General features: G+C 37.3%; 1 protein-coding gene across 3 annotated transcripts in view; it reads left to right on the top strand.

Moving 5' to 3' along the window:
• DMXL2 (Dmx like 2) overlaps positions 1 to 25,194 on the top strand; it is a 169,943-nt gene that overhangs the window by 99,188 nt on the left and 45,561 nt on the right. For all 3 annotated transcript variants that reach the window (XM_043920225.1, XM_043920224.1, XM_043920226.1), the window contains exons 14-19: positions 7,036 to 7,125; positions 9,571 to 9,688; positions 14,398 to 14,517; positions 16,720 to 16,947; positions 19,126 to 20,802; positions 23,784 to 23,894. In XM_043920225.1, coding sequence (XP_043776160.1) covers positions 7,036 to 7,125; positions 9,571 to 9,688; positions 14,398 to 14,517; positions 16,720 to 16,947; positions 19,126 to 20,802; positions 23,784 to 23,894 — 2,344 coding nt within the window. The remainder of the gene's footprint in view (positions 1 to 7,035; positions 7,126 to 9,570; positions 9,689 to 14,397; positions 14,518 to 16,719; positions 16,948 to 19,125; positions 20,803 to 23,783; positions 23,895 to 25,194) is intronic.

Genomic DNA, 25,194 nt, shown 5'->3' with positions numbered 1-25,194 from the left:
TCTTTTTTTGTGGCATCTCTGTCTGGTTTTGGAATTAGGGTGATGGTGGCCTCATAGAATGAGTTTGGAAGCTTACCTTCATCTGCAATTTTCTGGAAGAGTTTGAGTAAGATAGGTGTTAGCTCTTCTCTAAATTTTTGGTAGAATTCAGCTGTGAAGCCATCTGGTCCTGGGCTTTTGTTTGCTGGAAGATTTCTGATTACAGTTTCGATTTCCTTGCTTGTGATGGGTCTGTTAAGATCTTCTATTTCTTTCTGGTTCAGTTTTGGAAAGTTATACTTTTCTAAGAATTTGTCCATTTCTTCCAAGTTGTCCATTTACTGGCATAGGGCTGCTGGTAGTAGTCTCTTATGATCCTTCGTATTTCAGTGTTGTCTGTTGTGATCTCTCCATTTTCATTTCTAATTTTGTTAATTTGGTTCTTCTCCCTTTGTTTCTTAATGAGTCTTGCTAAGGGTTTGTCAATTTTGTTTATTTTTTCAAAAGACCAGCTTTTAGCTTTGTTGATTTTTGCTATGGTCTCTTTAGTTTCTTTTGCATTTATTTCTGCCCTAATTTTTAAGATTTCTTTCCTTCTACTAACTCTGGGGTTCTTCATTTCTTCCTTCTCTAGTTGCTTTAGGTGTAGAGTTAGATTATTTATTTGACTTTTTTCTTGTTTCTTGAGGTAAGCCTGTAATGCTATGAACCTTCCCCTTAGCACTGCTTTTACAGTATCCCATAGGTTTTGGGTTGTTGTGTTTTCATTTTCATTCGTTTCTATGCATATTTTGATTTCTTTTTTTTATTTCTTCTATGATTTGTTGGTTATTCTGAAGCGTGTTATTTAGCCTCCATATGTTTGAATGTTTAATAATTTTTTTCCTGTAATTGAGATCTAATCTTACTGCACTGTGGTCAGAAAAGATGACTGGAATGATTTCAGTTTTTTTGAATTTACCAAGTCAAGGCTAGATTTATGGCCCAGGATGTGATCTATTCTGGAGAAGGTTCCATGTGCATTTGAGAAAAAGGTGAAATTGATTGTTGTGGGGTGAAATGTCCTATAGATATCAATTAGGTCTAGCTTGTCCATTGTGTCATTTAAGGTTTGTGTTTCCTTGTTAATTTTCTGTTTAGTTGATCTATCCATAGTTGTGAGTGGGATATTAAAGTCTCCCACTATTACTGTGTTACTGTTAATTTCCCCTTTCACACTCCTTAGCATTTGCCTTACATATTGCGGTGCTCCTATGTTGGGTGCAGATATATTTATAATTGTTATATCTTCTTCTTGGATTGATCCTTTGATCATTATGTAGTGTCTTTCTTTGTCTCTTTTCACAGCCTTTATTTGAAAGTCTATTTTATCTGATATGAGTATTGCGACTCCCGCTTTCTTTTGGTCTCCATTTGCATGAAATATTTTTTTCCAGCCCTTCACTTTCAGTCTGTATGTGTCCCTTGTTTTGAGGTGGGTCTCTTGTAGACAGCATATATAGGGATCTTGTTTTTGTATCCATTCAGCCAATCTTTGTCTTTTGGTTGGGGCATTCAACCCATTTACATTTAAGGTAATTATTGATAGGTGTGGTCCCGTTGCCATTTACTTTGTTGTTTTGGGTTCGCGTTTATACAACCTTTCTGTGTTTCCTGTCTAGAGAAGATCCTTTAGCATTTGTTGAAGAGCTGGTTTGGTGGTGCTGAATTCTCTCAGCTTTTGCTTGTCTGTAAAGCTTTTGAATTCTCCTTCATATCTGAATGAGATCCTTGCTGGGTACAGTAATCTAGGTTGTAGGTTATTCTCTTTCATTACTTTAAGTGTGTCCTGCCATTCCCTTCTGGCCTGAAGGGTTTCTATTGATAGATCAGCTGTTATCCTTATGGGAATCCCTTTGTGTGTTATTTGTTGTTCCTCCCTTGCTGCTTTTAATATCTGTTCTTTGTGTTTGATCTTTGTTAATTTGATTAATATGTGTCTTGGGGTGTTTCACCTTGGGTTTATGCTGTTTGGGACTCTCTGGGTTTCTTGGACCTGTGTAACTATTTCCTTCCCCATTTTAGGGAAGTTTTCAGCTACTATCTCCTCGAGTATTTTCTCATGGCCTTTCTTTTTGTCTTCTTCTTCTGGGACTCCTATGATTTCAATGTTGGGGCATTTCACGTTGTCCCAGAGGTCTCTGAGGTTGTCCTCATTTCTTTTGATTCTTTTTTCTTTTTTCCTCTCTGCTTCATTTATTTTTACACCATTTTATCTTCTACCTCACTTATCCTATCTTCTGTCTCCGTTATTCTACTCTTGGTTTCCTCCAGAGTGTTTTTGATCTCATTTATTGCATTATTCATTTTTAATTTACTTTTTTATTTCTTCTAGGTCCTTGTTAAACATTTCTTGCATCTTCTCAATCTTTGTCTCCAGGCTGTTTATCTGTAACTCCATTTTGTTTTCAAGATTTTGGATCATTTTTATTATCATTATTCTAAATTCTTTTTCAGGTAGATTCCCTATCTCCTCCTCTTTTGTTTGACTTGGTGGGCATTTTTCATGTTCCTTTACCTGCTGGGTATTTCTCTGCCTTTTCATCTTGTTTAGATTGCTGTGTCTGGAGTGGGCTTTCTGTATTCTGGTGGTCTGTGGTTCCTTTTTATTGTGGAGGTTTCTCCCAGTGGGTGGGGTTGGACGATTGGCTTGTCAAGGTTTCCTGGTTCGGGAAGCTTGCGTTGGTGTTCTGGTGTGTGGAGCTGGATTTCTTTTCTCTGGAGTGCAATGGAGTGTCCAGTAGTGAGTTTTGAGATGGGTCTGTGTGTTAGGTGTGACTTTGGACAGCCTGTATGTTGACGCTCAGGGCTATGTTCCTGTGTTGCAGGAGAATTTGTGTGATATGTCTTGCTCTGGAACTTATTGGCTCTTCGTTGGTGGTTGGTTTCAGTGTAGGTATGGAGGCCTTTGGATGATCTCTTATTACCTAATATTCCCTGTAGTCAGGAGTTCTCTGGTGTTCTCAGGTTTTGGGCTTAAATTTCCTGCCTCTGGATTTCAGTCTTATTCTTCCAGTAGCCTCAGGACTTCTCCAACTATACAGCACTGATAATAAAACTTCTGGGTTAATGGTGAAAAGATTCTCCACAGTGAGGGACACCCAGAGAGGTTCACAGAGTTACCTGAAGAAGAGGAGAGGGAGGAGGGAGATAGAGATGAGCAGAAGAAGAAAAAGGGGGACTCAAGAGGAGAGAGACAGATCTATGCAGTACTCTGTTCCCTAAGTGTTCTCCGTAGCCCAGACACCCACAGAGATTCACAGAATTGGATTGGGAAGAGAAGGGGGAGGGAGGAAATAGAGGTGATCTGAGGGAGAAAACGGAGAGTCAAAAGTGGGAGAGAGTAATCAACACACTCCTGAGTAAAAATGGGTACTGAATATTGGATTGTTAAATGTCCAAAATTGATATCAAATACGAAAAACAAAGATTAAAAATCTAGAGTAGAGGTTAGACTCTTAAAAATACAATATCAAAAACAAACAAAAACACAAAATAATTAAGAAATATATATGAAGTTCGGTTTAAAAATAGGGCCTGTTTTTTTTTTTTTGCAAGGTTATAGTAAAATGAAAATTAAGGAGTAATAGAGGAGTAACAGAGGACTTTAAAAGAAAATAAGAGGAAAAAAGAAAAAAAATTTTTTAATGAAAAAAGTAAAAATATATGAAAATGAAAGTTGAGGAGTAATAGGGAATCTTAAAAGAAAATAAGAAAAAGAAAAGAAAAAAAAATTTTTTTAATTAAAAAAACAAACCAAAAAAAGTAAAAATACATCTAGGAATTTCTCTGGAGCTGTTGCGGGCAGTTTGGGTTCGGTTCAGTTTCAGATAGCTCCTTGTTCCAGCTTACACTTCTCGATATCTATAGGCCCCTTCTGGTGTAGTCGGTGTTACCGACCAGGATTTTAATCTGTTGCACTGCTCACTTCTGAAGTGGTTCCCTTTGTTTATTTGGCTTCTGTTTGCAGGTCTCTTCAGTGTCTAATTTCCGCCCTGACACAGGCAGGCGGAGGTGGCCTCTTGTTCAGGTTTGCTTGCTCAGTCGTGCTGCTGGGAGGGAGGGGCGCTGCAGACAAATGTCACCGGCCTGTGTGGGGAGCATTTGCAGTGTTCCAGTCACACTGGGTTTGCCCCCGCTCACGGGTGTGTGCTTCCCCCGTCTACACTGCTCAGGCTCCAGGCTGCTCTGTAGGGAGCAGGCCCTGCATTGCGCGCGGTTCCAGTTTTCGAGTTCTCCACAAAAGCGCGGACTCGGTTGGGCCTGCGTTTTGTGCCCTTCCCCGGCCTGAGCAGCTCAGGCAGCCAGGAGCTTGATGGGCGCTGTCTCCCCGGGTGCGGTGTGCCTTATCCCCTCCGCGGTCCCAGCCTCAGTTTGCGCGCGCTGGTCCGGTGCGCCTTGTGTCTGTTTTCGGGAGCTGGCCTCTAGCCGTGACCCTCCCGGCAGATGTCGACCATCCAGAATCTCAGGAAGTCTTTGGTTAGAAACTGGGAGCCTGTTTGCACTTTGGTAGGAGATGCAGTCTCTGGGACCAAGTTCGCCCCTTTCCCCTCCTCCCCTGCCTCCTGCCTCCGGCGGGGGATGGGCCGGTCCTCCGCCGGCTAACTCTTCTCTGGGATCGCTCAGTTCTTCCTTTGTTCTGCGAACGGGCCGCAGTGTGTTGGGGCTGGTTAACTTTCTCTCTCTCTCTTGCTATCCCACAGTTTAAGTTGCTATCTCATGTTAGCTCCCTCTGATTGCCCTCAGGGCATTCAGGCCCGGTCTTTGCCCTAAGCAATGCAGCTCGCTCCTCCCCGTACCACCCCCACTTGCTGGTGGCGGATGCGGGCGTCTGGGGTACTTTTCTGCTGGGAGTTGCTTTTAGGCATGTAATCTGTGGGTTTTATTTATTTTTCTTCCCAGTTAGGTTGCCCTCCCGAGATTCGAAAACTTCCCCCAGACCCGCCGGTGAGAGGGTTTCCTGGTGTTTGGAAACTTCCTCTATTAGGACTCCCGGGACAGGTCTCTGTCCCTAGCTCTTTTGTCTCTCTTTTTATCTTTTATATTTTGTCCTACCTCCTTTCGAAGATGATGGGCTGCATTTCTGGGCGCCTGATGTCTTCTGCTAGCGGTCAGAAGTTGTTTTGTGACGTTTGCTCAGCGTTCAAATGTTCTTTCGATGAATTTGTAGGGGAGAAAGTGGTCTCCCTGTCCTACTCCTCTGCCATCTTAGCTCCTTCACTCTCAGTTTTACTTTTGTCTTAGGCTCTGGTATGGCTCATCAAGACACTGTTGGATCCTGTGTTAAAACATTTGCTACTTTTTCTTCATTATTATTTATTGTATTAATTTTTATTTAAAAATATTGCATTAAGAGTTTATTTATCTTGATTTTTGAGCTTTTGACACCCCCTTAAAATTGAAGGTGACATTGAGTGGGATCCTGTAGTGTTGAACAAGGCATTCAGTATGTTTGTTAGCTATAGTGCTGGCAGATAGATATTCCTGCAAGGGGATCTCAACCGTGGTTGTATGTTGGATGCAGCTGAAGAGCTTGTAAAATGCCTGATGATTAGATTGTACCCAACAACCAATAAGTCAGTATCTACAAGTGGAACCTAAGCACCAGAGATTATTAGTTCAGTGTGCTGAGGACCATTGTCCATAGTTGAACTGTAGTTCAAGGCTGAGAACCATTGATCTGCAACAATACTTCTTAAACTTCAGCATGCCCATGAATCATCTGGAGAGCTTATTAAAATACAGATGTATTAGCTTTGTAGTCTAAGAGATTGCATTTGTAAAAAGTTGCTGCTCCAGTGACCACACTTTTAAGGAGCAAAGATTCATGGTGTTAGAGAAATTCCGGTGTTCTAACCTCTAACCTAATTGTAGGTCACAGTTGAGTCCAGGTTTCAAATGGACAAACCCAGCAGACTGTTGGCAACACTTTCAGGTGTCTGAACTAACATTTAAAATCCTGAATCTTGGGTGAATGTACCCATAACAATAAATTCATCCCTACCCAAGCACTCATTTTGTCTTTATCTAATAACCCTAGAATCTGTTCCCATGCACGCCCTCTGGAATTCTGATATAAATTGGAAAGATCCTACAACTCCAGTGTATATTTCTACTTTCCCATAGCTAACCTTGTACTTACACCCCGGACTAAGCTGGGATCTTACTACTCTGAGTGACCTGAAGGCAGTAAGAGTGGAGGTAGTACTGAGGAGAATGGGCATCTCCGTGAGAAGTAATTGCTTCAGGTGAAGTTACTGAAAGGTTTCTATGCAAGAGAGGGCTGCTTGGAAGGAGAGAGAAGGAAGACTGCCTTTTATTTACTTATTTATTTATTAGCAGAAAGATTTTGTGGTTTGGAGAGCCAGAGTTAGGCTTCCTCTGTTTACACATCTCCATCCTAGGCCACAGAGTCCCACTTCTCAACCTTTGCCCCTATCGTTGAGGGCAAGTACAAACCCTAGCAAGATTGTACATTTAAATAGCATTGTAGGTCTGCAGCCATCCACATAGGCATAGGGCCATGTCCTCAGCCAGGTCTGTGTTGGAGCATTAAGGTTGCTAAATGAAGACATGTTCAAAGAACTAGATGTCTTGAAATAGTATACTGCTTGGGCTTCCCTTGTGGCTCAGCTGGTAAAGAATCTGCCTGCAATGCGGGAGACCTGGGTTTGATCCCTGACTTAGGAAGATCCCCTGGAGAAGGGAAAGGCTACCCACTCCAGTACTCTGGCCTGGAGAATTCCATGCACCGTATAGTCCTTGGGATCACAAAGAGTCGGACACAACTGATTGACCTTCACTTTCACTTTCACTATGTCACTATAGGTTTTTCTGCTTAGTTAATTTTAAAAATGAGAGTGAATATAAAAAGTTGAAATATTTCTTTGAATTTGTGAATTGCCATTGTAAATCAGTGAATATTTAGAGCCTTAAATATCCAAGATGCTGTCATATTGACTGTAGATTCATATATTATTGACTATGAACCTTTTCTTTTTTTTTTTTTTTTTACAGAAACTTATTGGAGAAGTGTTTAATATTGTGAGCCAACAGTCAACTGCTCGACCTGGCTGTATTATTGAACTTGATGCAATAACCAACCAAGTAAAAACGTGCTTGTGAATTGGTGATATTAACATGCTTTATCCCAAAGTGCTTTACGGGCATATGATACACAGTTGAACCTTGAACGTGGGAATTAGGGGCACTGACCCTTCTCACTATAGAAAATGTACTTATAACTTAACAGTCGGCTCTCCACGTCCTCAGTTCTGCATCTGCGTATCCAGCTAGTTGCAGATCATGTCATACTGTAATATTTACTATCGAAAAAATTCCCACCGCAGTGGACATATGTCATTCTTACGTGTTGTTCAGGGGTCAACTGTATTTCATTCAGAGAATAATTCTGTTGTTTGATACTGAATATAGCCAACTTCTTTTGATTTCTGTAGTGAAAATCTACAATCATTTATGTACAGTCCAGCTACATAGAGGTTCAGTTTGTGGTTTTTCTTTTTGTATTATTACTTACTTCAGCTCAGTAGATGCCTTTGGAGTGTTTGGCTTGTTAGGCTGAGTATTGTATATTTTTTATGAGATCCATTAAAATGAAGATAGAAGTAGGATCAAAGCATGCATTTACTCTCTAATCACAGATCTTTGATGTGGGCACTGTTCTTCCCTAGTTGACTTAAGAAAGGAGGAGAATGCTTTTGTTTATGGGGAGTTTGTAAATCCCATCATAGCCCTCAGGATATTTGTTTCTTCAGGGTCATGTTTATGGACTGAAGGGGATAGCGTAGTATATTCATTCCAAATATGAAACAAGGTTACTTTGGTGAGGAAGTTGCCAACTGTTTTCAAACAAGGAAATGAAGAAAGAGCTGACCATATTTAAAAACAAATACAGAGTTAGGTCATTATTTTTTCATAGTCCCTTGCACATTATGTCAGGAAAAATTTCCACCACTGTAGAGAAATGACCACATCAGCTCTTGGCAACAGAAATGTGGCTGTCAAACTCAAGTTACTAATTTTAGGAAACCCTTAACCTATAATTTCCTTTTTTTATTCCATAGGGATATGGGAGAAGAGTGTATTAGCTTCATCTCCATAAATGTCTTAATTTTTAGTGAACTGGGTGTTAAATTCATTTCCCCAGTGTACTGCCTTCTCTACTCTTAACTATGGGATATTATTACAGACCTTTTTCACTTAGCATTTTGATTTTTACTTCATTCTTATTGAAGATATTTTTTCCCTTTCCATTTGTGGCTATCACACGGGCTGGTAAACTGCAAGCATTGACAAATGACTTATACTTATAAATTAAAAACTTTAAAATTCATTCTACATTTGTTTCCAGTGAGCTGTATTATTTCTATATCCATAAAGGCGTCACCCTTCTGTTTTCTCACGTTTGGGCATCCTTGGTGGCTCAGTGATAAAGAATCTGCCTTCTAGTCAGTCCCTGGGTTGGGAAGATCCCCTGGAGAGGGAAATGGCAACCTGCTTACTCATGGACAGAGGCGCCTGGCAGAGTACAGTCCATGGGGTTGCAGAAGTTCGGATATGACTTAGCAACTAAACAACAGCAACATTCTTTTTCCCTGGAGGAGATGACTGTTTATGCTTTGACTGTGAAGGGGTTTGTTTTTTTTTTTTTAGTGTTTCTGTATAGAGAGACATAAAAATACCTTATAATTTTCATGAAAAATTTGTTGGTCAATCTGATCAATAGTCCTTTAATTTCCTTCTACTATGAAAGGAGGCTGATTTGCTTTATTCCCTAAGATTGTAGCCCATCCATTAAGTGCCAGGATTATCACAGCTGCTTCCCTTCCTTGAAATCCATGAGGCAGCCATCTAATTAATTGTCTTGACTTATTTCCACAATAAGTTTTTGTTTGGATTTAGCCTTTCTTTGAATTTCAGTTCACTTTTGTGATTCTAAGTAGGTATTTGTGATCATCTTTACTCTTCTTCTCTGTGTGGTCCCACATGATTATGTAGCATCAGCTGATTTTGATGTTTCATCCATTCTTTTAGAAATCCTACTTACTTAAATGTAGATACATTTTTTTACAGATGTGTCATTCCCACTGGCTGTTACGGGATCCTTCAAAATTCCTACTAGACAGATTTTTTTTGGAAGTACTTTGAGGAATTTTCTGGATTTTCTTTTTCTGGTTCTCAAGTGGAATAAAAAAAAAAAAGGGAGCCTGTAGTGGTGTGCTTAATATGGTCTGCATGGCTTTCTCCATCCAGTCTGTTTTTTTTTTAATTTGTTTTTTTGTAGTTTTTTTTTTTCCCCAAAGATGCAAACCTGTTGATTTGTCTTTATTAGTTTCACAGTTCTGCTATTGACTATAGAATATTTGAAAGTAATTAATTATTTTTTCTCTTGTTTTTCCCACTATACTTAGTTATTCTATAAAGAATAGAAATTGTTGGATTTATTTCTTCTACGTTAGGGTTATTGGAGAGGTAGTGGGTGGAAGATATGGAATTGCAAAGATAAAACTTCACTTTTCTTCATATTTGTAGTGTGGCTCAAATACACAGTTGCTTCATGTGTTTCAAGAAGACTTCATTAGAGGATATAAACCACATAAGGAAGATATGGAAAAAAAGGAAACAGAAATATTTTTTCAACCATCCCAAGGTACTCTTAAAAAATAGTCTTGAGTTTGATACCTTAATCTTAAAAAAACTCTAAACTTTCACTGAGTGTAGGTCTTTTATCAAAAGTCATCACTCATGATTTTTGACAAATACACCAGTTCTGTCATTGTTTTTTTCTGAGTAAAGAACATATGTGGGTAAAAATTGGATATATTTATTTTTTAATTAAACTTTTAATTTTGTTTTGGGATATAACTGATTGATAATGTGATAGTTTCAGGTGGACAGCAGAGGGACTCAGCCATACATATACATGTACCTGTTCTCCCCCAACCTCCCTAAAAATTATATTTTGAAAGATACTTTCACTGGTGACATAGCCTTTTGCCAAGAAATGTTATTTATGGAACCTAGTTTAATTGTTTAAAAACTTAACTTTGATTGGTCAACAGTACAGTTAAATTATTTTGATTGGTAGTAGGTATCCCTGTGTTATCTTAAGGAAGCCAATTAATTGTAGTTTAAGTTTACTAAAGATTATTGATGACTATAGAAGGAAGATATTACATTGTATGGTATACCAGGAAGCTCAGGTACTCTGAGCATTAAAGGTACTGTCTCATAGATTTCCTCTCTGAAGGGTTGTATTTCTTTCTTCTTGAGAGAAAGTAGTTCTCCTAAGGCCATTCAGGGATGGGATGGGGAGGGAGGCTTAAGAGGAGGGGGGGACATATGTATATCTATGACTGATTCATGTTGATGTATGGCAAACACCATCACAATATTGTAAAGAAATTAACCTCCAATTAAAAATAAAATATAAAAATGTAAACCATATGCTGTTTAATTTAAACTTTTATTATTTAGCTTAAAATATTCCTTTTAGAGGTTACAACTTTGTAATTATTAAACTTTAATGTTCTATTTGAAAGTGAAATTTGAAAATAGAACATACTATACTCGGTACTTTCTGTTTGAAGGTAGGAAACATATGTCCTACTTTCAGAATTCATTTTCTGTGATGAATAATTTTTAATTTTCAAAGAGTTTCAGATACTTTTATCTGGTTATAGCTTGTAAGTATTAGAAGGTCATACTTTATTTTCTGAGTATAGCTTTTATCACACAATTCTGTGTAGACTTTTAAGGCATACATTTCTACTGAATTTGTATGGTCATTTCCATTAGTGGAAAATCAGAATGACTTCCTGTACTCTGTGAGGTTAGCTCAAACATCTTCTCACCCCTCAGACTAGTAATTGTTTTTCTTTCATGTATCAGAACTTTTCTTTTTTCTAAGTTATTATTATGTTCAGTTTTATTTCATGATCACTGTAGCGTAAGAGTACTTTATAGATTTAAAATGTGCTTTTCCATAGTATTTTACCTTTATTTGGGTTAAAACTTTTTAATATGCTTTCCTGCAAATGGAACTATCGATTATCATGCTATTTCTTTTTTTTTTTTTTTTCATTTATTTTTATGAAAATATGTAAATTACTTCACAACATTGCAGTGGGTTTTGTCATACATTGACATGAATCAGCCATGGAGTTACATGTATTCCCCATCCCGATCCCCCCTCCCACCTCCCTCTCCACCCGATTCCTCTGGGTCTTCCCAGTGCACCAGGCCCGAGCACTTGTCTCATGCATCCCACCTGGGCTGGTGATCTGTTTCACTTTAGATAATATACATACTGTTCTCTCAAAACATCCCACAGTCGCCTTCTCCCACAGAGTCCAAAAGTCTGTTCTGTACATCTGTGTCTCTTTTTCTGTTTTGCATATAGGGTTATCATTACCATCTTTCTAAATTCCATATATATGTGTTAGTATGCTGTAATGTTCTTTATTTTTCTGGCTTACTTCACTCTGTATAATGGGCTCCAGTTTCATCCATCTCATTAGAACTGATTCAAATGAATTCTTTTTAATGGCTGAGTAATATTCCATGGTGTATATGTACCACAGCTTCCTTATCCATTCATCTGCTGATATCATGCTATTTCTAATGGAGAATATGCCAACCTACTAGAAAACAGTGCTTACATAAGGTTGGTATTTTTTTTAAGCTTGGTGTTTTTTAAGTCATATTTTTAATTGGAAGACCTGCATTTAAAAATATTACTTTATTTCTCTTTTGAGTTTTTTTTTTGTTTGTTTGTTTTTTTTAGGCTTGTTGGGTCTTAGTTCCCCTACTGGGGATTAAATCTCAGCAGTAAAAGTGCCGAGGCCTAACCATTGGACTGCCAGGGAATTCTCTTGATACTTCTTTATGTCATTGTGAAATCAGGCCAGGAGATTCTCCTGTGCTTTTCTTTGTTTTCCTTTATTATTATTTTTTTTATAGTGATCCTATCAGCATTTATTATTTTTTTAAAAAAAAGTTGAAGATAATTGCTTTGCAGAATTGTGTTGGTTTCTGCTGTACATCAGCATGAATCAGCCATAGGTACACATATGTCTCCTTTAGTTTTTGTACAGTTTCCTCAATATTCTTGATTTTATAACTGTTTTCTTAAGGGACTTGAAATGTGTATTTTCTCCTCTTCCCTTACCCTGCTGCATTTTATACACTGTTAAGTGTTTTTGTTTTTGGCTGTGCTAGGCCTTTGTTGCTGCATGGGCTTTTCTCTAGTTGTGGCAAGTGGGGCTCCTCTCTAGTGGCACACAGGTTTCTCCTTGAGGCGGCTCATCCTGGTGCGGAACACAGGCTTTAGTAGTCGCTGCTCATGGGCTCAGTTAACAGTTCCCGGGCTCTAGAGCGCCGGCTGAGTAGTTGTGGTGCATAGGCTTAGTTGCCCCTGGCATGTGGGTTCTTCCCAGATCAGGGATGAAACCTGTGTCTCTTGGATTGGTAGACAGATTCTTTACCACCGAGCCACCAGGGAAGCCCGGCATTGTTGGTTCTTAATTTTTTTGGATCCATATCCATATAGAGTCCACACATAGTGTTTCATTTCTAGGAGTCTTTTAAGCTGAAGTAATCCCCCTTTCTACTCTTATCATGCCACTAATTTGTTTTAGAGAAAGTTATTTTATAGCAGTTTTTCTGACCAGTTAACTTGTGGATGTCATTTAAAATTTTTCCTGTGAAGTGCAAATGAACTCTTATGTCACAGAAGGACATAAGAAAGAACATAATCTTAGGATGTCTCATTTTTAGTGATGCTAGGATTCAGAAAATTCACCTGGTGGCGCCAGTGTAAAATATGCCAACAATCTATTATCTCATGGTTTCTTCCATTGATAGTGTTGCTTTTCAGTCAATTATTTCATTAAGGATTGCTCAAGTATGATTTTCTAATTTTATCAATTCTCATTTATTTATTAGCTGGAAAGCATTTGTAAGGAAAAGCTTTTCCTTATGCACGAGAGCTTTTTGGCTGTCTTGAAATAGAGTTCTTTTTAGAAAAGGCAGAGTAAGTGCTTGGTTCTTTCTCTTTAATTGATGATTTCAAAGGAGTTTGTTCCCAGGTTCCTGCTGGTGGTTATGGATGAATGTTGTTGTGTTTCTTTTTATTTTGTGTGTCATTATGAACCCATTTTAGAAAAACTCTTTATTGAATAATATGCATACAAAGATATGTCAATCATTAATTTTTTTATACTTAATGTATTTCAGTCAGTGTGATCATAATTTTAATGGTCACATTGTCCTGTATTAGACTGGTGAAGACACTTTGAATTGGTCCTGAGTCCTTTTGACACAACCCCATTAGTTTTGATAGTTTGCTTTCTTTCAGGCACAGCAAGATATACCAGGCTTCTCTTGTAAGTAGCCTTTGCAAGAATGGAGTTAACCCCCCCGCCCCAAATTGTTCCTTCCCATGGAGCACAGTATTCAGAGGCCACAATTTGAGTTTTAGCAGTGCTCCTTGCCAATGAGTTGCCATTATGAGTTTTCATTTTTTTCTATTCTTTCTTTTTATTGAATGAAATATTCTTTAAATTCTGTGGTGCTTTACAGTTTTCAAAAGTCTCACACGCATAACTTCATATAATGTATAGGTTTACATTTTTCAAGAAAGTTTTTGCTGTCCTTTGTAGATCTCATTATCCTATATGAAAAATGTAATTGTCAACGGGAAAAATTGTGTTTACAAATAATCTTTTCATAAAAAAATGTGTAAAATTTCTAAAATGTCTCTTCTGTACCGCCACAATCAGCCCTCTATCCATGACTGTTAATTTTTTTAAATGCTATCTTACATATAGAAAAAGCAGACTATATGTTTACTTCATTCTTTGCGTTTAATTTCCAGTTTTCCTTTTAAGGAGTTAGTGCCCCACTTACTTCCAGGGGCATCCAGTGAGGCTGACTTGCTCCTGGGCTTTTCTCCCTCTCTTGCTCTTGCTTTCTCTCTCTCTTCCTTTCACTTCTTCCTTTTGGTCCTTCTTGTCCTTCCTTTCCTCATTTATCGTTAAGTGCCCTCTCATTTTTGGTATCTTTATGAATGTGTTTTAATAAATTGTATTCATTTTTATTCTTTGTTGCTCAGATGGTCCCATCTTTGATCAGTAGACATCCGTTTATGTTGGCTTTTGTACTTCATGACATAGCCCCATTAATCTTTGATAGCCACTTAACTTTTAGCACAAAAGATATAAAACTGTTTCTAAACATCTTTTTTTTCCTTTTCCTTCCAGCTTCTGTACATACCAAGAGATTTTGTTTAAACAAATGTCTTTCTCTTAACCCTATAGAAACATGTTAACTTAAATGTTTCTTTTCCTTTAACAATAGGATATCGGCCACCACCATTTTCAGAAAAGTTCTTTCTAGTAGTAATTGAAAAGGACAGCAATAATTGCTCTATTCTCCACATGTGGCACCTTCATCTTAAATCCATACAGGCATGTTTAGGTAAGTAATTATATAACAATTTTATGTAGAGATAATGTGAAATAAATTCATTTTTACTGGACATGCTTTAGGTTGGTTAACTCTTTAAAATGATGATCCAGTGAACTGTAAATTGAATTGCCGAGTTGAAGTTGTATATGCCAAACTTTTAATTATAGGCCATAAACTGTAAATGAAACAGATTAATCTAAAAACAAACCAGTTAATGGGTGCATTAGACATATTGAATTAGTAAGTTTGATTGATTTTTAATTAGTGTGTACTAAAGGTCTATTATGAGTCTGTTCTAGATACCATGTCTCTGTAAGTCAGTTTTGCCCATAAAATTAATATTATGCTTTTTTGTTGGTTAATACACACTGTCATCTGATACTGTGCACATTTGCTATAGCATCTGTGAAAGAAGCAGATTTGCTATTTAGAAAAATGTGATTCTGAAGTTCAGAAGGGTGGAACTGATTTTGTGGAATATTAAGAAATGCAGCAGTGATTAAAAAAAATTTCAGCCATGCTTTTGCCATTCATATTCATATTGATGTTTTTGCACACCAGAAGATGTGTAATATAAAGTACAGAAATTGATTATGAATCTTTCTTTTTTTAAAATAAACTGACTTTCTGAGAGAGAATTTAAATGAATAATTGTATGGTTAGCCTTATCAAACTGAATCTGTCTTAAATTGATTAATCCAAAATTTTTGAGAGTTTTGAAAATTGATTATATAATTTTAATGATTTTATACATACTAAACATTACAGAAAAATACTAGTGTATATGTTTTTTGTTCCCTTGGTAATCAACATCATCATGTAACTATGTCAATAGTAGTTATAACTGGGCCCTGAACTGGCGTTGAAAAAGCCAAATGATTCAGTAGAACCTTTACCTACGCCTGGTTGAGCCTAATCCTCTTGTGGCAGGAGGAATCCCCAAATCTTTTCAAAGCCTTTGGAGTTAATTCTTGACGTAATGTGGTGTTTCACAGAAATGCAGGAGTGGAGGGATCTAAAATCTTGTCAGGAAGATAATTTTATTTCTTTTTTTTGAATTGAGGTAACATTGGCTGATAGCAGTATGTAAGTTCCATGTGTGCAGCAGTTAACTTGACTTCTGTATACACTACAGTCTGCTCACCACCACAAGTCTGGTTTCCGTCTGTCACCATGGGGTTGGCTCCCTTTACCCGTCTCGCCCCCACCCCCCACACTCTCTCCCCTCTGGTGACTACCAGTCTTTTCTCTGTTCTGTGTTACTCTTTGTTTGTTCATTTATTACTTAAAAAAATATTCCACATATGAGTGAAACCATATATTTGTGTTTTTCCATCTGACTCATTTCACTTACATGATACCCTCATGGAAGAGAATTCTTAATATAGTCTTTTCTAGAGATGGGCACAGAGGGTGAGATGTACATACAAATATAATAAATAAATGTTGCAGAGTATCTCATACATGTTGCAGAAGCACAAATAACTAAATCTGCTTAGAGATTTTTCACTTCACCTAAATGTGAAAGCTGGAAACTTTTTAAACAAAGATCAAGATCACTGTGCTTACAAAGCCATTCAACTAGTGCTATCTGAAGTTTGTTTGGAAGTTTCCTCTGTTCTTGAAATTGTGTTTATTGTTTCAGCATTTGATAGTTGATAGGCTGGTGTCTATCTTTTTTAGTGTCTTCTTTGCCACTAGCTAATTATAGGAGCTTAGGAAAATCATTAAGCTCTCCAAGTTTAAATTTCTTCATCTCTTAAGTGACTCAGTACCTTGTTATTTGTCAGTTTGATTTATGACCTATCTCTTTCAGAAACACCTTGGCTGCTTATTAATGCAGATTTCTGGAATCTACCCCAAAACAACTGAGTCAGTGTTTCTGTGTTTAGGCCTGAGAATCTTCATGTTAAAGCTTCCTCAAGTTTTTGATGTGTTTTCAAGGTTGAAAACAGTGAAACTATGACACTTAAGTTTTTTTTTTCCTATATCTTACATGTTGTGCTTCTTCACTGACAGTATCCCTGTGATGTAATTGATGATGCTAAGAAAGGGTAAAATAGTTTAAGAAAATTCTCTCAAGGAAAATTTTAAACTTGATCTTGTCTCCAGAACACTTTGAAGAAACTATTTCTTATATTATAACAAAGTATTGTTCTAGTTCATGTACACAGTGATGATAGTAATGTATTTCATAATTTGTTTTCAAAGCTAAAGCTTCAGAAGGTGTTTCATCAGAGAGTCTACTTTCAGTCCCTGGACAGAAGCATGTAGACTCTTCTCCAGAAACTTCTCCTAGCGTGAGCCCCATGTCACATTCCTCATCAATTGCCAACCTTCAGACTGCTAGTAAACTGATTCTGAATTCTAGATTGGTATATAGCCAACCTCTTGATCTCCCAGTAGGAGTTGAAGTAATAAGAGCAACACCTTCAGCAGGTAAGATGTTAAAAGTGGACACTTGTAGCTCAGAGCAGTCTTCAGTACATAAGATGGATGAACTCTTCTGAAACAGGTATAAAGTTGACACTAAAAGTTTTGTTTTCTAACAGACTCACAGACTTAGAAAATGAATTTACGATTACTAGCGGGGGGAGGAAGGGATAGTTAGGGAGTGTGGGCTGGACATGTACACACTGCTGTATTTAAAATGGATAACCAACAAGGTCCTACTGTATAGCATGGGGAACTCTGCTCAATGTTATGCTGTAGCCTGTATGAGAGGGGAGTTTGGGGGAGAATGGATACATGTATATATATGGCTGAGCCCCTTTGCTGTCCGCCTGAAACTATCACAACATTGTTAACTAGCTATGAAGAGTGAAAGAAAGTCAAAGTGTTGGTCTCTCAGTCATGTCTGACTCTGTGTGACCCCATAGACTATAGCCCGCCAGGCTCCTCTGTCCATGGAATTCCCCAGGCAAGAATACTGGATTGGGTAGCCATTTCCTTCTCCAGAGGTCTTCCTGACCCAGGGATCAAACCCACATCTCCTGCATTGCAGGCAGATTCTATACTGTCTGAGCTGCCACTGCAGTATAAAATAAAAAATTAAAAAGAAAGATTTATTTTCTACTAATGATGCATCTTTTTAGAAACATGTATATATTAGAAATTATTTCCTGTGATAAATGTAAATATAAATATAATCAGCTTGTCAGATTATGGTGTGAATGTTTTAATGCAAGGTTTCTTGCCTGCACTGTGATTTCCAAGGAATTCTCCAGGCAAGAATACTGGAGTGGTTGGCTATTCATTCCTTTCTTCAGGGGATCTCCTGACCCGAAGATCAAACCCACGTCTCCCCCATTTGAAAGCAGATTCTTTACCATCTGAGCTACCAGGGAAGCCCCCTATAAATAGGAATACTGTGATAGCAAAATTGCAAAGAACATACATGTTCGTATGTGAATTATTGAAGCTTTTTTTTTTTTTAATTCAGGCTTTTCATCCACATTGTGGATGTGGATGTGGATCCATAAGTATGTTTGAACAGGAGTTGGCAGATACTTTGGGGAGAAAATACAGGATACAAGTTTATAGTTTGGTTTGCTTAAAGTGATACTGACTTTAGCAAGGTGGATAAAATAGTTTGGAGAGCAGGACTGACTTCTGAGTTTAAAATGATCTGTCACTTGGGGAATTTGTGATTGAGGAGTTCCTAGAATAGTGTTGTTGAAGAATCAAAATCAGAGGTTCAAGACTATTCCAGTTACTGGTGAATGATTTTGAGTATGAGATTCTCTTACTCATCCCTAACACAGGGCTTGGAATTAGAGTTGGAAAGACCATGTTAAGAGTTTACTCTCTGGGCTTTTGTGGCAGGTGCAGATTTAGGTCAGCTTTTGAAACTTTCAAAGTATTTGGAAAGTTTAGGATATACTCAAATAAGTTTATTAGAATTAATAATGATAAATTGTATTTTGCAGGGACTTCATAAAATGCTTTCAAACACCTTACTGGACAGTAACACTCCAAGGGAAATAGTAACATAATCCCCATTAGATAGGTAGAACAGGTTCGGATGTTTAAGTGGCTTTCCCACTGTTAGGAAGGCGTTGATAGACTGGAACTTGAATCCAGGCTTTCTGATCCCAATCTTAATCACTGTTACCTCTCATGTTATAGTTGACAATAAATGGGAAGTGTTAATCTTTTGGCCATCAGGAATAAATATGATGGTTCTAGTTCAGTGTTAGAGTATGAATTAAACCTGTGTAAAAGGTGAGATCTAATGTATGTCTGGTTGACTGAAAGCATTTTGTGGTGGAGTAGACCTAGTGTCTGTATTATGTGAGGGCCAGTTAGAGGAATTTGAAGGGCAAATTCTAATGACTGTTAATGTATTTATGATGAAAGTGATAAAAGAAAATCCAGTGAAGTGTGTGTGGTAAAGATGTAATTTATAGCAGATAACAGGTTTATTGATTGATTAAACTTTGACTTGTTTCATTGATTTTGAGCTTTATTTTAATGAAATATTTGATTTAGTAAGGGACTACAGAGTTATTCTGAACAAACTCATAGTGGATTTGAATTAATCACTTTCTAGACTTTGAGTATTAGCATATTATTTTGTGATTCTCTTATTATGATGACCTACTTTTTCTTTTTAAGGCCATCTGAGTTCCTCTTCAATTTATCCAGTGTGCCTTGCACCTTATTTAGTTGTTACAACTTGTTCTGACAATAAAGTACGCTTCTGGAAATGTTGTATGGAAACCAACCTACAGTGTAAAAGTGATGAGAAGGAAACCTATCATTGGAGAAGATGGCCCTTGATGAACGATGAAGGAGAAGATAATAGCAGTACAGTGAGCATCGTGGGAAGACCGGTTGCTGTTAGCTGTTCATACACGGGTCGCCTTGCAGTGGCTTACAAACAACCGATCCACCACAATGGTTTTGTTTCGAAAGAATTTTCCATGCATGTTTGCATATTTGAATGTGAATCTACAGGAGGGTCAGAATGGGCTTTAGAACAAACAATTCATCTTGATGATTTGGTTAAAGTTGGGAGTGTACTTGACTCAAGGGTCAGTGTAGACAGTAATCTCTTTGTGTACAGCAAATCAGATGCACTTTTGAGTAAGGATAGATACCTTATTCCAAATATCAAACATTTAGTACATTTGGACTGGGTATCAAAAGAAGATGGTTCCCACATTCTCACAGTGGGGGTCGGTGCTCATATCTTCATGTATGGGCGACTTTCAGGAATTGTGACTGAGCAAACCAATAGTAAGGATGGAGTAGCTGTCATTACTTTACCACTAGGTGGAAGTATCAAGCAAGGAGTTAGGTCACGATGGGTTCTTCTTAGATCTATAGACTTAGTGTCCTCTGTTGATGGTACACCTTCATTGCCTGTCTCTCTCTCTTGGGTAAGAGATGGGATCTTGGTGGTAGGAATGGATTGTGAAATGCATGTATATGCACAGTGGAAGCACGCTGTCAGATTTGGAGACATTGACACTGATGGTTCTGATGCAGAAGAGACATCAATACAAGATCATTCTGCCTTTAAATCTAGTATGTTGTCAAGAAGAAGTATTGTTGAAGGAACGGCTATTGCTGATGATGTTTTTTGTTCACCTACTGTAGTTCAAGATGGTGGCTTATTTGAAGCTGCACATGTCCTTTCCCCTACTCTCCCGCAGTATCATCCCACCCAGCTGTTGGAATTGATGGATTTAGGGAAAGTTCGCAGGGCCAAAGCTATTCTCTCTCATTTAGTAAAATGCATTGCAGGAGAAGTTGCAGTGGTTAGAGATGCTGATGCTGGAGAAGGAACTAAGCGACACCTCTCTCGAACCATTAGTGTAAGTGGCAGTACAGCAAAGGATACAGTCACCGTAGGCAAAGATGGTACTCGAGATTATACTGAGATAGATTCTATTCCTCCACTGCCTTTGTATGCATTGCTTGCTGCCGATCAGGATACAACCTACAGAGTTTCAGAAGAAAGTACCAAAGTACCACAGAGCTATGAAGATCGTGCAGAAAGTCAACCAGAGGACCAGTACTCAGAGCTGTTCCAAATCCAGGATATAACAACGGATGATATCGACTTAGAGCCAGAAAAGAGAGACAACAAATCAAAAGTAATAAATCTTTCTCAATATGGACCAGCTTACTTTGGCCAAGAACATGCTAGGGTACTTTCTAGTCATCTCATGCACTCAAGTCTACCAGGCCTTACCCGTTTGGAGCAGATGTTCCTTGTAGCTTTGGCTGACACGGTGGCTACCACCAGTACTGAGCTTGATGAAAACAGAGATAAGAGTTACTCAGGTAAATACTCTAACTAAAAATTTATAAAGTTATCATCAGTAGAACTATCTGTGTTATTTATATAATGACTCATGTATTAAATTGCAATCTTTCTTTAAACCTACAGGGAAATGTCCTCTCTAGTTGACAGTAACTATTAGGTAATATGATCAGTTGTGAAAGAAAAGACAATTGGGGTAGACTCTGACTTGTGCACGTAACTTTATGTATTTGTGATATCTGTGTGCATCCTCACATGAGTTTTTATCCTGAAACTCTCATATCATTTTGGACATACGGTCTTTTTTTTTCTTTTTACAGATTGATTCCAATGGTTTATTTTTATTTTGCTTTTAGTGATAAAAATGGTCCATTTGTTAATTTTACTGTTGAACCATCAGGTTTGTAAGGAGCACCCCCCCCCCCACCAACTCCCCTGGCTCAACTTGTTCATCTTCACATTTCTAGGTACAGATAATTTTTTTATAATCACGTAATTTTCTCCAAAAAGTCTTGAGAAAGAGGTTTTCATACATTTTAATGTAACGTGTGTCTTGCTTAATTCATTCTGTAACCAGAAAAATTTTGGCTATCTCTTAAAACTAGATTCCATTCTTTTTTATGCAGATAGTTGAAGGTAATGGTGTTGATTCTAAATGATGATATTAGCAAAGAAAACCAAAAATGATTGATCATTCATTCATTCAGTAAATACTGTGGAGGAGTGAACAATTGCTATGTGCCAGGAGCTTCATGTACTTTATCATATTTAATTATCACAACAATCTGCTAGTAGGTAGCCACTATTACACTTGATTTTTTTTAGATGAAGACACTGGGAGATTCAGGAACATATAAGATCTCATAGATAGTAAATGGCAGAACTGGGGTTCAGATGTGGATAAATCATTGCCTCCAAACCTGTACACTCTTAATTATTTCACAAGATTTACAAGTTTGAGGGAAAAAGTCTGTTCCTCAAAGCTACCTGGAATATCTCTCTTCATATAGACTTATGCCCTTGTAATGTATCTCCAAAGTTTTTTGTAGATTAAAACAACTAGTGACTTTTAGAGGATTTTGCCTATGACTTATTTTATAACTCTAATAATTAAAAAAATTTTGAATCATTATGAGGTTGTGTGCAGTAGAGCAGGATTCTTCCCAGAAGAGCCTTAAGCCTTTGTTGCAAACTTAATATTTATTAGTATATATTAGAGATTTTACTCTGGGGTATTAAGAAAATAGCTGTGTCATAATCTGTGAAAAATAGTTTAAATTTTCGGATACAAAACTGTATCCTTAGTTAGCCAATATAAATATGGTTCCTCCTATCACAGACTTTCATGAGGTAGATAAGGCAGGAATGAATGTCTCCATTTCACAGGTGGGAAACTGAAGCTCAGAGATTAAATAGTTACTTATCTCAGTTGATGGATTCTAAGTAAATGAATCCCTCTGTTGTTCAAGTGAGACAACCTAGGGGTATTGTGGACTCACGCCCCAATCTAGTCCATTGTCATATGCTGTTAGTTCTACTGTGTGGAGACTCCAGACATTTCTCATCACCTTTCCTGTTACCACTCTGGTCCAAGTCACTGTCACATCCTGCCTAATTATTGACAAAGCCTCCTAAAACTGGTTCATTCCTGTTACCTCATTCTGTCCCTCACTTGGGAACTAGTGATTGTTTTAAAACAAAATCACCTTAAATCTCTCCTCTGCTCAACAAACACTGGTGGCTTCCCATCTCACTTTAGAAAAAAAGCCAAATCCTTCAGTGGTCTCCAAGGCTCCAGGTGATCTGTATTCACGTCCACTCTACTGCATTGGCTTCCCTGCCATCCCACAGACCCACCAGGCAGAGTCATCTCAACATCTTTGTACATACTGTTTCCCCTGCACAGAATACTTGTCTTCCAGATTTAGGCACCCTTCACTCCCTAACCACCTCAGATTTGTGCTGAAATGTCATCTTGGTGGAAAGTTCTGCCCTGGTCGCATAATTTAAAATAGAACCCTCTTACTTCAACTTACTTCCCTTTTCTCCCAGTCTGGCTTTATTTTTCTCTGTAGCATTAATTTTCCGCTAGACACATTTCTTCTTTGTTTGTTGTTTGTCCCTGTCTCCTAAGATGTAAGCACCCTGGAAGTAGGGACCTTGCCTTATTCCTGCCAAATCTGCAGTACCTAAACTGTGCCTCCGATGTGGCAGATGCTTAATTTGGTGAATGGATACATGAATGAGTGTATGAACAAATATAGCTAATGGGAAGTAGAGCTGGAACTTTGACAGTTTAAAATGTTTTATTTTCTTCAAGAAAATATTTGATTCAATACTCTTGAGTACTTCCTAAGTGGCAGTTACTGGGCTAGGTGCTGTTGATTTTCTGTTGCTTTTATCCAACAGTGGCTATAATTTTGAGTAAACTTTTCATGCTTTCATACCTCTGCCCAACTTTTGACTAAGAACAAATTTGTGAAATCAGAATTGGAGTTCAACCTTAACTTGGTAACACTAGCCTGAAGAGTCAAATTTCAAATGTGGATAGTACTGTATTTCATTTGAGCTAACCAATCTAGAAAATATCACCTATTTAATTATATAATAAATAATTTTACTTTATTATGTAATTCCTAGTTTTAAAAATAGGAAAAATTCACATAGGAAATATTTTAAAAAATTATACCTAACTATAACTTTTTATTGGATTTCAAGATTTCTTTCCTTTTCATTTATTATGAGTAGCTCTAAGTACTGTTATTACCTGTACTGATAGGTGCTTAAATTTTTCTCAAGTTTTTTCTTTTGACAGTTTTATTATATACATGTACTTTTTGTGAAGCTATATGTATTGATAAAGATATTGAAGTGTTCAGAAAGGAATACACTAAAAAATATGTATTTTTTGTAAATTATTATTTAATGTTTATTTTCTAAGTTTCCATTGGTTTGTGACCTGTTGCATTCCTTTTTCCTTAAATTTATTTCCTCTTTAAAGGAAGAGACACATTGGATGAGTGTGGTTTACGGTACCTATTGGCTATGCGCTTGCACACTTGCCTTTTGACATCGCTGCCTCCTTTATACCGAGTACAGCTACTTCATCAAGGTATTGTTTGAACCTTTGTGTAACTTTTATTTCACATTGAAGTGGTTGGTATATTCACTGTTGTGTATAAACATTAGATAAGTCATCACATGCATACCCATCACTAGCCTTAAGATCTTCCTGTCACAGGGTACCCACTTACCCTTTTACTGTGTTATTTTTCACCTGTACTCTGTGACTTTTGCTCATCTGTCTCAGTTTCTCAGACTTAAGTCATCAGAAGTCATAGTAGTTAGGAGTAAACTGGATAGTCTGGTGTTATAACCTAAAGTGGTCCTGAATTTCTATGATATCTGATACCCTTTCTTTAAAAATTTTGCCCTATGCATTGTTATTTGTGTTTACTTTAATATAAACATTATGTTCTAAGTTATTTACTCACAACTAAAGCTGATATTCCAGGAATATCTGCCATATGGTAACCCAGTAGATTTGCATACTTCCAGCACACTGCCACATACTCTGATTTGAGATATATAGACTTATATCAGCCCCCTAACTTAGAGATTAAAAAATCAAAACTGTAGAGTTTAAAGTGACCTGGCAAGATACAGCCTATTTATTATTAGAGTTTGAATTGGAATTCCAGTGTAGTGGGCTGTGTCCCTTTTGAAACCAGCATCTTGGATACAGCCCCATAAAATATGCTTTAGTATTGTAGGACCTAGAATATCAGGCTTTATAGTTCATTATTCTTACCCATAGTACTTACCCTTTACCATCAATAAATGCTTTTTTGAAAATGTGATTCTAACAGCTGTCTGATAGTCTATCATTTTTTAAACTATAATTCATCTATCCTTTAATTTTTTCTAAAAATCCAAATTTTGCTTTTTTTCTCTTACTTGAATTATCAATGCTACCTTAGAACTTTGCATATAAATATTCATATATATCTAATTACTTCCTCATATTAGTTTTCTAGTGGTGAAACTACTGAATCAAAGGGCTCGAAAATTCTTAATGCTTGATAAATATTGCTACTTTCAGAAAGACTGTGCTAACTTAAATTCCCAGAACCAGTGTTAATGATGCCAAAACTCAACTCATTGCAGTAGTTGATATTATCATTTAGAACAATCTATGCCATTTGGAATAGGTTAAAAAATGGTATCTCAAATTTTAGTTTTAATATTTTAAATTTTAGTTTTAAATGATGGTCAGATGGTACTGAATCACTTAATGACAATTATGTACATTGCCTAAGGAGACTTAAAATACCTCAACTTCCTAAAGCTTTGTCAAATTCCATTTTCCCTTTAGTACAGTTAAAACAGTGGAGATGAGAAAAGTGACTGGT

Source organism: Cervus elaphus, chromosome 12 (assembly GCF_910594005.1).
Source record: "Cervus elaphus chromosome 12, mCerEla1.1, whole genome shotgun sequence".
NCBI classification, from domain to species: domain Eukaryota; kingdom Metazoa; phylum Chordata; class Mammalia; order Artiodactyla; family Cervidae; genus Cervus; species Cervus elaphus.
The sequence above is the reverse complement of the archived record's forward strand: the minus strand, read 5'-3'. Positions and strand labels throughout refer to the sequence as shown.